This window comes from Buceros rhinoceros, unplaced genomic scaffold (genome assembly GCF_000710305.1).
Source record: "Buceros rhinoceros silvestris isolate BGI_N320 unplaced genomic scaffold, ASM71030v1 scaffold10718, whole genome shotgun sequence".
NCBI lineage: Eukaryota > Metazoa > Chordata > Aves > Bucerotiformes > Bucerotidae > Buceros > Buceros rhinoceros.
In genome coordinates this window covers 150,113-161,409 of record NW_010426381.1, presented here as the reverse complement: position 1 = coordinate 161,409, position 11,297 = coordinate 150,113, and the positions used below count along the sequence as shown (strand labels likewise).

Here is an 11,297-nt window from a genome sequence, read left to right as displayed (position 1 = left end):
CGGTTCCTCCATGTTGAACCCAGGACATACCTTTAAAAAAAATATGTCTTTTATAGTGAAAGTGAAGCCATTGCAAGTAATACTGTGAAGTTTGTCAGTTCTGATACAATGGCCTGTGAAGCTATGGGAAGAGTGTTTCCAATGAGCAGTACTTCATCAGTTACTTCTCTCAGTGTTTTCAAGGCTCTCTCTTCAACCCTAAATGCTGCACAAGCCTGATAAATGAAAGTTGAGGCTCCTGATAAGTTAAGACTTTAAACACTTCCATTTTCCTGCCCTTTGTGAAAGGGGTATGTTTCAGTTTTAGGAGATGCTAGCTTAAAGAGAGCGTATGCTGAGTGTTAATGTGGCTTTTCTTTAAATAAATAAATCAGATCTGTGTGCTAGTGTAAATAGTTCTTTATTCTTTTTATTACTGCTTATTATCACTATATTTGTTTGAAAAGACAGAGCAGGTGATTAAAATTCCTATTCTTGAATCCTCTAGACCGCTTTAGTTGCATCTCTAGACCCAGGTTGAAGCTCAGAATTAGTGTTCTGTTCTTTCCATTTCTTTATCTGGACCAGGCCTTCTTTCTTTGCTGACTGAAACCAGGCCTAAAACACAGTTGTCATATATGTAACAACTGTTACATATTGTATACATGCATATTGTATACATACTTGTTCATATTGTTTCATATATGTAACAACTGTTACATATATACTGTTAGTTGCTGTGTTACCTTTCCTCTGCTATGTTGTGGAAGGAGGAAAAAAAAAAGTTGTGCATAGTTGCCAAGCCTTGTTTTGGTGCTCTTCTCTTGATTTTTATAAGCATCTACCTTTTCTTTTGCTATTACAAGAACCGGAGAAGCAGCATTTCTGCTTGCTCTTGTTGAATTTCTGATTGTGGTGCCCTGAAGGAAGCGGTGTTGCTAAGAGATGTGATGACTCTCCTGACTTTAGCACTAAAGGAAAATGCTTGTGGCTCAGTTTGGTGAGTCGGACACAGTAGTTCTGAAGAGGGATTCCTTGAATGTTATGGCTTGCCTGCCAAAAGAAAATTTTCCTTGTTGGAGAGCAGGATCAAAGAAGTGATGGAGATGATACCAGGAGGAGGCTTGGTGATGGAACATGATTTGGGCTACCTCTTTCACTGCAACTGAGCCAGTCTTGCAGCTTAATGACATGTATCTTCACCCTGTGTCTTCCGAGATGGGAGGAAAACTTGTTCCAGTGTAGGTGAAAGAATTCTGAATGCATTGAAGTGGGGGACTAAATTATAATGAACTCTAGGAAGGAATGTCTATCTTGGGGGCAGGGGGGAATTGATTTAAAAAAATACACAAGGGGTTAAATGTCTGCTGGGAAAGATGTACATTCAAGCACCTGTCCTCTGTTACTGTGTGTGCATACATTTAACGTCGAAGTTACCCGTGCCGTAAGTAAGAATTACTTCATCTGAACAGATAAAGTAACTTTCCAAATAAAAAAGCATATAAGTAGTCTAAGATAGGTGGTTTTGGTTTAAAAAAAAATATCATTTAAATCTAGTATATTGTTTTCACAGAAGTAGATATTTACCTTGCATGTAAACTGTCTCATGTATCTATGTGCAAAAGCAGTCTTCAAATGCTTGTTTATGCACATGTGATTCATAGCTGATGGATTTTAGAGAATCCATCCACAAGAATGGGTTTTATATAGAGAGAGACCTTGGAAATGAAAACGGATACAGAAAACTTAGTTTTTCTCATAGTAAATTTCTTGCAGTTAACCCACAAAGAAAATTATCATTCTGCACTATATAAGTGGCTTGAAAGTTTTCAAAAGCAGAATGAGCAAAAAGATGTAGTTCTAAATGTGGATAACTGTGTGAAGAAGCCTGTTCTGAAAAGCGTATGCTTGGAGACCTAGGGATGTCCTCTCAAGAACAAGTAGTGAAACCCAGGTATTCTGGAAGAATGTATTTTAATGTTAATATCCCATATTTAAAGTCAAGGCATTTAAAATGTTTTTAAAGAACTTTGAAAATAAATACTAAAATTTAAAGTATAATTTAAGTTCTAGCAACCAACAGAGGTGTCGACATTAAAAATACCAAATGTTTGTTATTTTTATAAACTAGGAGAAAGCATTTCTCAGAAGCACAGATCTAAGATCTATTACTAAGATCTCTTAGTAATAAGTAAATTTTGTTCAAAAAATGTTTCCTTGCCATTTTCAAGTAGTTCAATGATGAGTACTCAAAAGTTTGATGTGAAAAGCAGGGAAAGATTCTTCCCCTCCTTGATAAGTGAGGGTCAGATCTGCTAGTTTTAAAACTTCAGTGTGATTGGAAATGCTTTTAAGAATTGAGTCCTTTTAAGGTATGTTTTGAAGTGTGTGGTGTTAACCTTTTTTGATAATACCAGCTCATCCAGTTGCATTTAATAAAGCTATTTTAAAATGCTCTCTGCATCATAATGCAATTCCAATTTACAAACAAATGCAGTTTGCCACTGAAAGTAGAGTACTACTTTTAATTTTTTATTTTGAAGTGATAAATCTGTGTATTTGTTACATTAGACACATTAAGCGATTCTATTTCAGCAACTAAGAAAAAAGAGCATTAGCAAAGTTAGTGCAAAGGCTGCTTGAGTTAGAGCATGTTTGAAAGGTTCAGATCTAAACATCAGATCTATATTCTCCTTTGTTGGACATAATTTTAAAAAATACCTTAAAGAAAAAAAAGGCATAAAAGAGGATTAAATTGCTTAGTCTGCTATGTGTGTTTTTCCTGATTTTGAAGCAGAATTGCGATTGAGATATTAAGCAGTCCTCTGTTTATGGTAGCTGTGTGTCTTGAAGAGATACTGATTCCTTTTACTTTTTTTTTTAGTGAGTGAGTGGGTCTGGTTAGACTGATGCTTCCTGTTCCTTCTTGAAGATGTTGAACAGGTGTGAGAATAATAGGTGTATGAAAAAGTGGATGAATGTCTGCCTTAGTGAGGTACCAAAAACACATACCAGCTTTCTCAAGATGTGAAGGAATCTTCAAGGAGAAGGCAAGGAACAGTATCTTCTTGTAAGGACATCACAGGAGCTGTAAGATAACATTGAAAAGTTATTTTTTTATAAGTGAAGAGGAGCAGAGATAAAGTGTGTGTGGGAAAGCTCTTGCAACCAGATAACTTGATATGTAATGTTTCTATAAGAGCAGTTAGAATTCTGGGGTCATCCCCAGAATCAGATGCAGAACATCTTTACCTAAGAGAAATTGATAGTGTGAACTTAGCTGGAGATACTGGAAAGAGCTGTCAGATCTGTGGTAGCTCTGGAGTATTCTGAATTTTTAGGGAAGATAGTGTAGTCGTGTATGAACATTTCAGTCTTGTGTTTTTACCCTTGGTAATTGTGTAGCATTATGTAAGAATGATGAGGTGTCTGGGGAAAATTAATACCATTTTAGACCAGCTGGCATAGGGAGAGGTCTAGTGCATGCAGTCATTCAGAGCTCTGTGTTGGCTGAGGTTTTTTGTCATACACTATTTAGTGACGTAAAGTCTTTTCTACCACTGCTGTATTACAGTATTCTCATGGAAAAATTGAAGTATTATGTCACAGTCTTGAGTAAAATGGAGGCAAGCTGATTGGAGGAGAGCAGTTACAAGAAGTGAGGCTGTTACTCTATTTTCTTATTAAGCAGACCTGGGAGAGGATTTTTCTTAAACTCATAAATAAGAGACTGTATATGCACCTGAGGAATCAGCTGGGGAGGATTCCTTACCTGGGTTTGCTGGTGGGAAGGGAAAGAAGTGGTCCAGATTCTTAAAGGAAAGCAAACCTGAAATTCTATCATGTTAATCTGCCCTTCCTGTTACTAGTTAAATCTTTCAGAATATGGCATGTAGTCTTTCTTCTTTGCCAGCTGAGTGACAAACATATGTCAGGTAACACAAAGAGGATGAAAACACGGAGTGATTAAAAAATTAATCTCAAAATATATTTGAAATTGTTTTATGAGTCTTTTATACGGCACCTTTTATGGAGGGGTGAATTCTTCCACCCGCCAAGATGCAGTTCGTAAATTGGAATTCAAAAGGTAGAGTTTTTATGATCTTCAAGATTGTCAGCATTTTTAGTGAGCAATCCTGAAAAGCTTTTCGTAAAAACTTTGGTAGGAACGTTGGGACGATGACTGGCTGAGGAAGGTGGAGTTTTGGAACAGTGCTCAGGCTTTTTTGACTAGTTGCTGCCTCTGTTTTCCTCGTTCCATGTTGCTGTAAATGTCTGGAACATCAAACCTGTGTCCTTTCTTATGGAGTTTACTACAGGATTGAGATTTGTCCTGAGTTCAGCTAGGATAGGGTTAATTTTCATGAGAAGCTGTGAGGGGCCATAGCCAGTAGAGCCGAACTGAATCAGCCAATGGGATATTTGATACCATAGTGACTTGTGCAGTGTATATAAGGGGGGAGCTGGCTGGGGAAAGAGCAAGCAGAGTGGATGGCAGTGGAAGGTTCTGGATGGTGAGCAGTTGTGTTGTATATCGCTCGTTTAATATGTTATTTCATTAGGTTTTTTGTTATTACTGTTGTTTCTTCTCTGTGTGTTCTGTTAAACTCCCCTTATCTTAACTCTTGGGGTTTTACATGTTTTGCTCCTAATTCTCCTCCCCCTCCTGGGATGGAGAGGAGTGAGCAATCAGCGTGTGATACTTAATTGCTGGCTGGTCTTAAACCACAACAGTTCTTTTTGGCACCCAATGTGGGGCTCAAAGTGTTGAGATAATGACAGATCTGATCAAAGCATGTTAAAATAAATTTGTTATAAGCACTTCTTTTGTTAGTTAAGTAGTCTGTGGTCACAGTGTTGGTTCATTTGTTCACATGGTGGTGTTAGGTAAATTTTTACGTTCACTATGTATTCCTATGGTGATGTTTATCATCTCTGGGAAACAGATCAGGACTATCATATTGCTTTATTTAGGTAATGTCGACTTAGTACTATATCACTGATCAGAAGGTTAAGCTGATATTTGTTAGTAGCATTGCTGTTTATTAGTAATCTCATATAATCTATGGGCGAGACATGGGAGGAGACTTCCTCAGCTTTTGAGAATTTTTAACATTCTTGGGATGTCCAAACCAACGTGTTCTTATTGTTGTGTCTTCTGAATGTATCCCAGGTCTTGCTCAGGGTTACAGAAATTTTTTTCAAGCACACAGATCTGCCCTGAGGCTGGAAAGTTATGAGTGGCAGGGTGTGTGGGAAAGGATGAGCAAGTGCCTAGGACAGTGGTCACCTCCAGTGTTTTGGAATTTTACCCCTGAACAAGCGCAGCATCCTGGCAAACTAGTAAAATACTTGGGAAAAATATGGTGTCAGCCTAGCAATTCCAGAGAGACACAAATTTGTTGGAACATGTCTAGAGAATAGTAATGAAGCTGGTGAAGGGTCTAGAGACCAAGTCCTATTAAGAGCAGCTGAGGGAACTGGAGTTGTTTAGTCTGGAGATAGGAACTCTCAGACTTCATCACTCTCTACAGCTTTCTGGAAGGAGATTGTAGCAAGGCAGGGGTCGGTCTTTTCTCCTAAGTGATGAGTGATAGGTCAAGAGAAAAAGGCCTCAAGTTGTGCCAAGGGAGGTTTAGGCTGGATATTAGGAAAATTTCTTTACAGAAAGGATTGTGAAGCATTGGAAGAGGGTGCCTAAGGAAGTGGCAGAGTCACCATCCTTGGAGGTATTTAAAGCATGCGTAGATGTGGTGCTTAGGGACATGGCTTAGTGGTGACCAGTCAGTGTTGGGGTGAAGGTTAGACTTGATGATCTTAAAGGTCCCTTCCAACCAAAACAATTCTGTGAAATCACTGCAGTGTCCTGCAGTGTCACTGCAATGCCTACTGAGCCCTTTTCCACACTATTCAGTGCGCTCCAGAAGAAAAGGTCTTTAGACCTAAAAAACAGATCAGCAGGTGCTGCAGCTGAACCAGAGAACAAACTTGTGCTGAAGTCAGTCACCCCTATACAGAAAAAGAAATACACAAATCAATCAGTTTGCTTAGGGAGGGATGAAGATGTACCAGAGTCATCAGGAGAACAGGAGGAAGAGGCAGAGCCAGAGGTGACCACCCAATTCCTATCCGTGAGTGAGCTGCGAGATGTGTGAAAGGATTTCAGCTGTCATCCAGGCAAGCATGTCGTCACCTGGCTGCTCTGATGCTGGGATAACGGAGCAAGTCGTGTGAGAAGGTAGAGAAGCCAAGGAGCTGGGATCCCTGTCTGGGGAAGGGGGCACTGACAAGGTGATTGGAAGACAGACACAAGCCCTCAGGCTCTGGAGGTGACTTCTGTCAGGTGTGAAAGAAAGGTACCCCTTCAAGGAAAATGCTGAACATCACCCAGGCAGGTGGGCCACCATGGAGAAGAGGTATGCTGTACCTGAGGCAGTGACTGTGCTGGAGGTGATTTATAACAACCTGAATGACAAGGAGCTACCTACAGACGAAGTATCTACAGTATGAAGGAAGTCTGTCTTCCTCCCTACGGGCCTGCGTCTCAGCTGTGGAGGAACTGTCCTGGGAGTTCCAGCAATTCAAAGAGAACATGTCCTCCTCCCACCTGTACAGACCCATATCTCAGCTATCAGGAGTAGCCATTTCACTGCTCAGGAGAGAGTATATGGAAGGTGCACACCATGGGGTACCCATGTGAGTAAAATATCAATGGTGGAAGGCTGCTGGGTGGAGTCCTGCACAATGAGTCACTGAAGCTGCTGAAAGAAAAGATGAATCGAGTCAGTTTGCAGAGGTGAAACCCATCCAGCTGGCTTTAGATACCACTGAGTGAGAAAGGTGGCCAGTGCTCTGTCTCTATACTGACTCATGGATGGTGGCAAATGCCCTATGGAGTGGTTATAGCAATGGAAGCACAGCGAGGTAAACCCATCTGGGCTGCTGCCTTATGGCAAGGTGTTGCTGCTCGGGTAGAGAACCTAGTTGTGAAAGTACACCATGTGGATGCCCCTGTACCCCAGAGTCGGGCCACTGAGGAACATCAAAACCGTCAGGTGGACCAGACTGCTAGTATTAAAGCGTGTCAAGTAGACCTGGATTGACAGCATAGGAGTGAATTATTTATAGGTTGGTGGGCCCTCAGTCATCAAGGAAGGGATGTACCATATAGATGGGCTCATGATTAATGGGTGGACTTGACCATGGACACTTTTTCACAGGTTATCTATGAATGCAAATCATGTACTGCAATTAAACAAGCCAAACGGTTAAAGCCTCTGCAGTTTGGAGGACGATGGCTAAAACAGAAGTATGGGGAGGCCTGGCAAACTGACTACATCACACTTCCGCAAACCTGCCTAGACAAGCACCCTGTGCTTACAAGGCTGGAGGCAACCACCAGATGGTTGGAAACATGTGCTGTGCCCTGTGCCACCACATGGACCATTATCCTGGGCCTTGAAAAGCAAGTCTTTTGGTGACGTGGCACCCCAGATAAAACTGAGTTGGGCAACGGGACTCATATCTGAAACAACCCCATAGGCATCTGGGCCAAAGAGCATGGCATTGAGTGGGTGTATCACATCCCCCATCATGCACCAGCCTCCAGGAAAATTGAGCAGTAAAGTGGGCTGCTAAAGACTACACTGAGAGCTCTGTGTGGTGGGACCTTCAAACACTTAACAAAAAGCCAGCTGGTTGGAGGATCTGCCCATCAAGTTGGCCCTGCTCAATCAAAACTCCCATGCACTGCGGAGGCATCAAAGTCCCCGTAGTGCACATGAAGAAGATGGTCTGGGTCAGTTGCGCTTCAGGCAAAGGCAAACCCATCCACAGGATTACTTTTGCTCTCGGACCTGGTTGCACTTGGTGGGTGATGTAAGAAGATGGAGAATTCCAATGTGTACCTCTAGGGGAATTTAATTTTGGGTGAGAACAGTCAGTGAACTAAATTGTATGATGTTAATTGCTAAATAAGCCTGCAACTATATGTCATCACTAATGCAGCTGTAGTGTGTCATACCAACGGTATTATGGTAAGAATTGCTCAAATCAGTGAAGAATGGATTTTTATGAAACTGAGCAAGGGGTAGCAATGATGGAACTTGAACTGGCTTTGTCAAGATCAACATCTTCAATCTGCAGACCGTGAGCATGGGCTGCACCAGATACACCAGTCTCTGGATGCAGCATCCAACAGTCCAACACCATGTCTCCCACCCTGAAAGCCTGTTAAAACAGCTGGAGCCCCAAAGTCATGGTTTAAATGAACTCAACAGACATGTTAGAGGGATGGCCCATAGACAAAGGGAATGATCCCTGTGCATATGTATATGTATAAATGTGTGGGTCAGGGACAGTGGATCGGGGTATGATATAGATGGTATAGAATAAGGGGTGGGTAATGTCCTGGGTTCAGCTAGAACAGGGTTAATTTTCACCAGAGCCCGGGAGGGGCCACAGCCAGGATAGCTGAACTGAACCAGCCAATAGAATACTTGATACCATACTGATACTATGCCCAGTATGTATAAGGGGGGGGGAGGGATGGATGGGGAAAGCATGCTCAATTTGAGCAGGTACACTGGGCCAGGTGGTGATGGTGTGTTTTGGGCGGTGAGAGTTGTGTTGTATATTTCTCGTTTAATACTAATGAAATAATATATAATTGTTGTTACTGTTGTTGCTTCTCTCTTTGTGAGACTTTATCTGAGTCCTTGGGTTTTTTTCCGCATCCTACCAGAGGGTGGGTGCAGAGGAGGAGTGAGCAAGGAACTCCATGGTGCTTAGTTGCTGGCTGCCCCTAAACCATCATAAGACTAGAATATGTAGTGTATTTATCAGACTTGTAAAACATTTCAAAATTTGTAAAGTCTGTGGAAGAGCAATAGATGTTGCGTAGTAGGAGTTGAGCAATGAAATTCAAGCTACATTTTTTTAAAGAGCACTGGATTCATATTTACTTTAATGTGGCAAACAGAATAGATTTTGCAAATACAGAATACCAGAAAATGTGACTGTTAGCATGTGTACTTCTAATAATAAAACAGCAGATGCCTGTGTTACTGTGGAGCAAACTGGTATTTGAGGGAAAGCAATATGATCATTATTTGTAAACTTCTAGAGTTTGTTCAGTGTTTGAGGCATTGTGTTAAGTAAATATGTTGCTATTGCTTTTCTGTGAAGATTCTAGGGACCAGACTTTTAATGCTTACTGCTAATCATACTGTCTTCCTTTTTTGGGACACCATATACGTTAGAAGTACAAAAATCTCAAAGATCACAGTCAAAGTGTTTTAGTAATTCAATGCAAGGTAGACATGCAAATAGCATAAAGGTATACCAATCCTAATATACTGATAGCTGTTACATTCATCAGAGTTCAAGGATTACTCCATCAGAGTGGAGGATTACTGTGTGTTGAAGAGCACAGTTGGATAAGTAACCTCTAAGTGATGTTTGGGTGCTCTATCATTAATGTAATGTGACTAGTAATCCTGAAGCTGACTAGAAAAGACCGGGCTTTGTGTGTCGTGTAGAATAAGATTTTCATGTGTGGGTTCAGTCGCTTCTTCCAGTGTGTTGCAACTTGACTTCTGTTCTGTGTTGCTATGATGCTTAACGTAAGCTGAAAAGCTAGCCTGTTTGATTTGCTCAACCATTCTTGCAGCATGAATGTTTTGAATGTTGTCTTACTTGAAGCTTTTTCTACAGGTTGTTTATTAATCTGAAGATAGTTCAGCAAAGCAAAAAATACCTTTTGGTATGATATGGGCTCAGCTGGCTGTAGAACCCATAGGATCTACAGAATCAAAGATCACAGTGCTGTTCTAGGAGTGTGATATTTGACATACAGCCTGAATTGATTTCAAAGATTTTCTTTGTCAGAAGGATCTGTCAGTTCTGTTTTTTCCTGTCAAAGTAGTCTTTGCAATTGGGAAATGTAGATGTGCTGAAAGTCTGGAGTACTTACACAGCACTCAAACTGGTGATGCATTAAAGCATTAAAAAGGGCAAGGATATGGGAAACATTAAAAAGTTATAGAGAGGTTCTGCCAGATGCTGATAACCTGAAGTTCTGATGTCAGTACCTCTAACTTTTTGGTTTCTTGGCTAGTAGAGGGCTTGTGTATGAGTTGGCCGATGAAAGAGTGGACTAATCAGATTGGGTCATCCTGTGACCAAACTGTTTCATTCAGTGATTCCAAGGATCACTGTTCTAAGAATCTGTAGCAAAACTGTCTTAAGTGGTCTTTAAATTTTAACATGAATAAATTACTTTTCTGTGGAAGTCAGGTTTTTTTCCTTCCTTGTTTCTGAATTTTTGCTGGAAAAACAGGTTCTTAAGATTAATTTGTTAGCAAGACATCCAGAGCTGTACTTTTTTGATACTATTTACCCAGTATCAAATTTAGTATTGGAATAGAACTTGTCAGTGGATAGACAAATAAAAAATTTCAGACCCTTAAAATTAACAGCAAAATTCAGTTAAATTGTCACGATGCAATGGACACTTGCTTTTAAAGAAAATAGTAAAGATCAGGATCTGAATGTACCTGTGCCAAATAAAGCAGAACTGTTGCTGTAGTAACTTAATCAGAGAATCCCAGAATCATTTTGGTTGGAAAAGACCTTTAAGATCATCAAGTCCAGCTGTTCACCCTGCACTGCCAGGGTCCCTAAACCATGTCCCCAGTATCACATTTACACGCCTTTTAAACACTTCCAGCGACAGTGACCCCACCACCTCCCTGGGCAGCCTCTTCCAATGGTTCTCAACACTCTCGGTAAAGAATTTTTTTTCCTAATACCCAGCCTAAACCTCCCCTGGCTCAACTTAAGGCCACTTCCTCTCATCCTATCACTTCTTACTTGGAAGAAGAGACCGACTCTCGCCTTGCTACAACCTCCTTTCAGGTGGTTGTAGAGAGTGATGAGATCACCCCGAGAGTCTTTTTCTCCAGACTAAACAACCCCAGCTCCCTCAGCTGCTCTTCATAGGACTTGTTCTCTAGACCCTTCACCAGCTTTGTTGCCCTTCTGTGGACACTTTCCAGCATCTCAATGTCCTTCTCGTAGTGAGGGGCCCAAAATTTAACACAGTATTCAATGTGTGGGCTCACAGGTGTCAGGGGGGCAATCACTTCCCTCCTCCTGCTGGCCACACTATTGCTGATACAAGCCAGGATACTGTTGGTCTTCTTGGCCACCTGGGCACACTGCTGGCTCCTATTCAGTTGGCTGTTGACCAGCACCCCCAGGTCCTTTTCTGCTGTGCAGCTTTTCCAGCCATTCTTCCCCAAGCCTGTAGCGTTGCC

The 11,297-nt window shown here is 41.2% G+C and overlaps 1 protein-coding gene across 1 annotated transcript in view; it reads left to right on the top strand.

Moving 5' to 3' along the window:
- Nucleotides 1–6,384: 6,384 nt before the first annotated feature.
- The window catches only part of TOP2B (topoisomerase (DNA) II beta 180kDa), a 59,778-nt gene continuing 54,865 nt past the window's right edge, over nt 6,385–11,297 (top strand). Inside the window, exon 1 of the mRNA XM_010141482.1 lies at nt 6,385–6,483. Coding sequence (XP_010139784.1) covers nt 6,385–6,483 — 99 coding nt within the window. The remainder of the gene's footprint in view (nt 6,484–11,297) is intronic.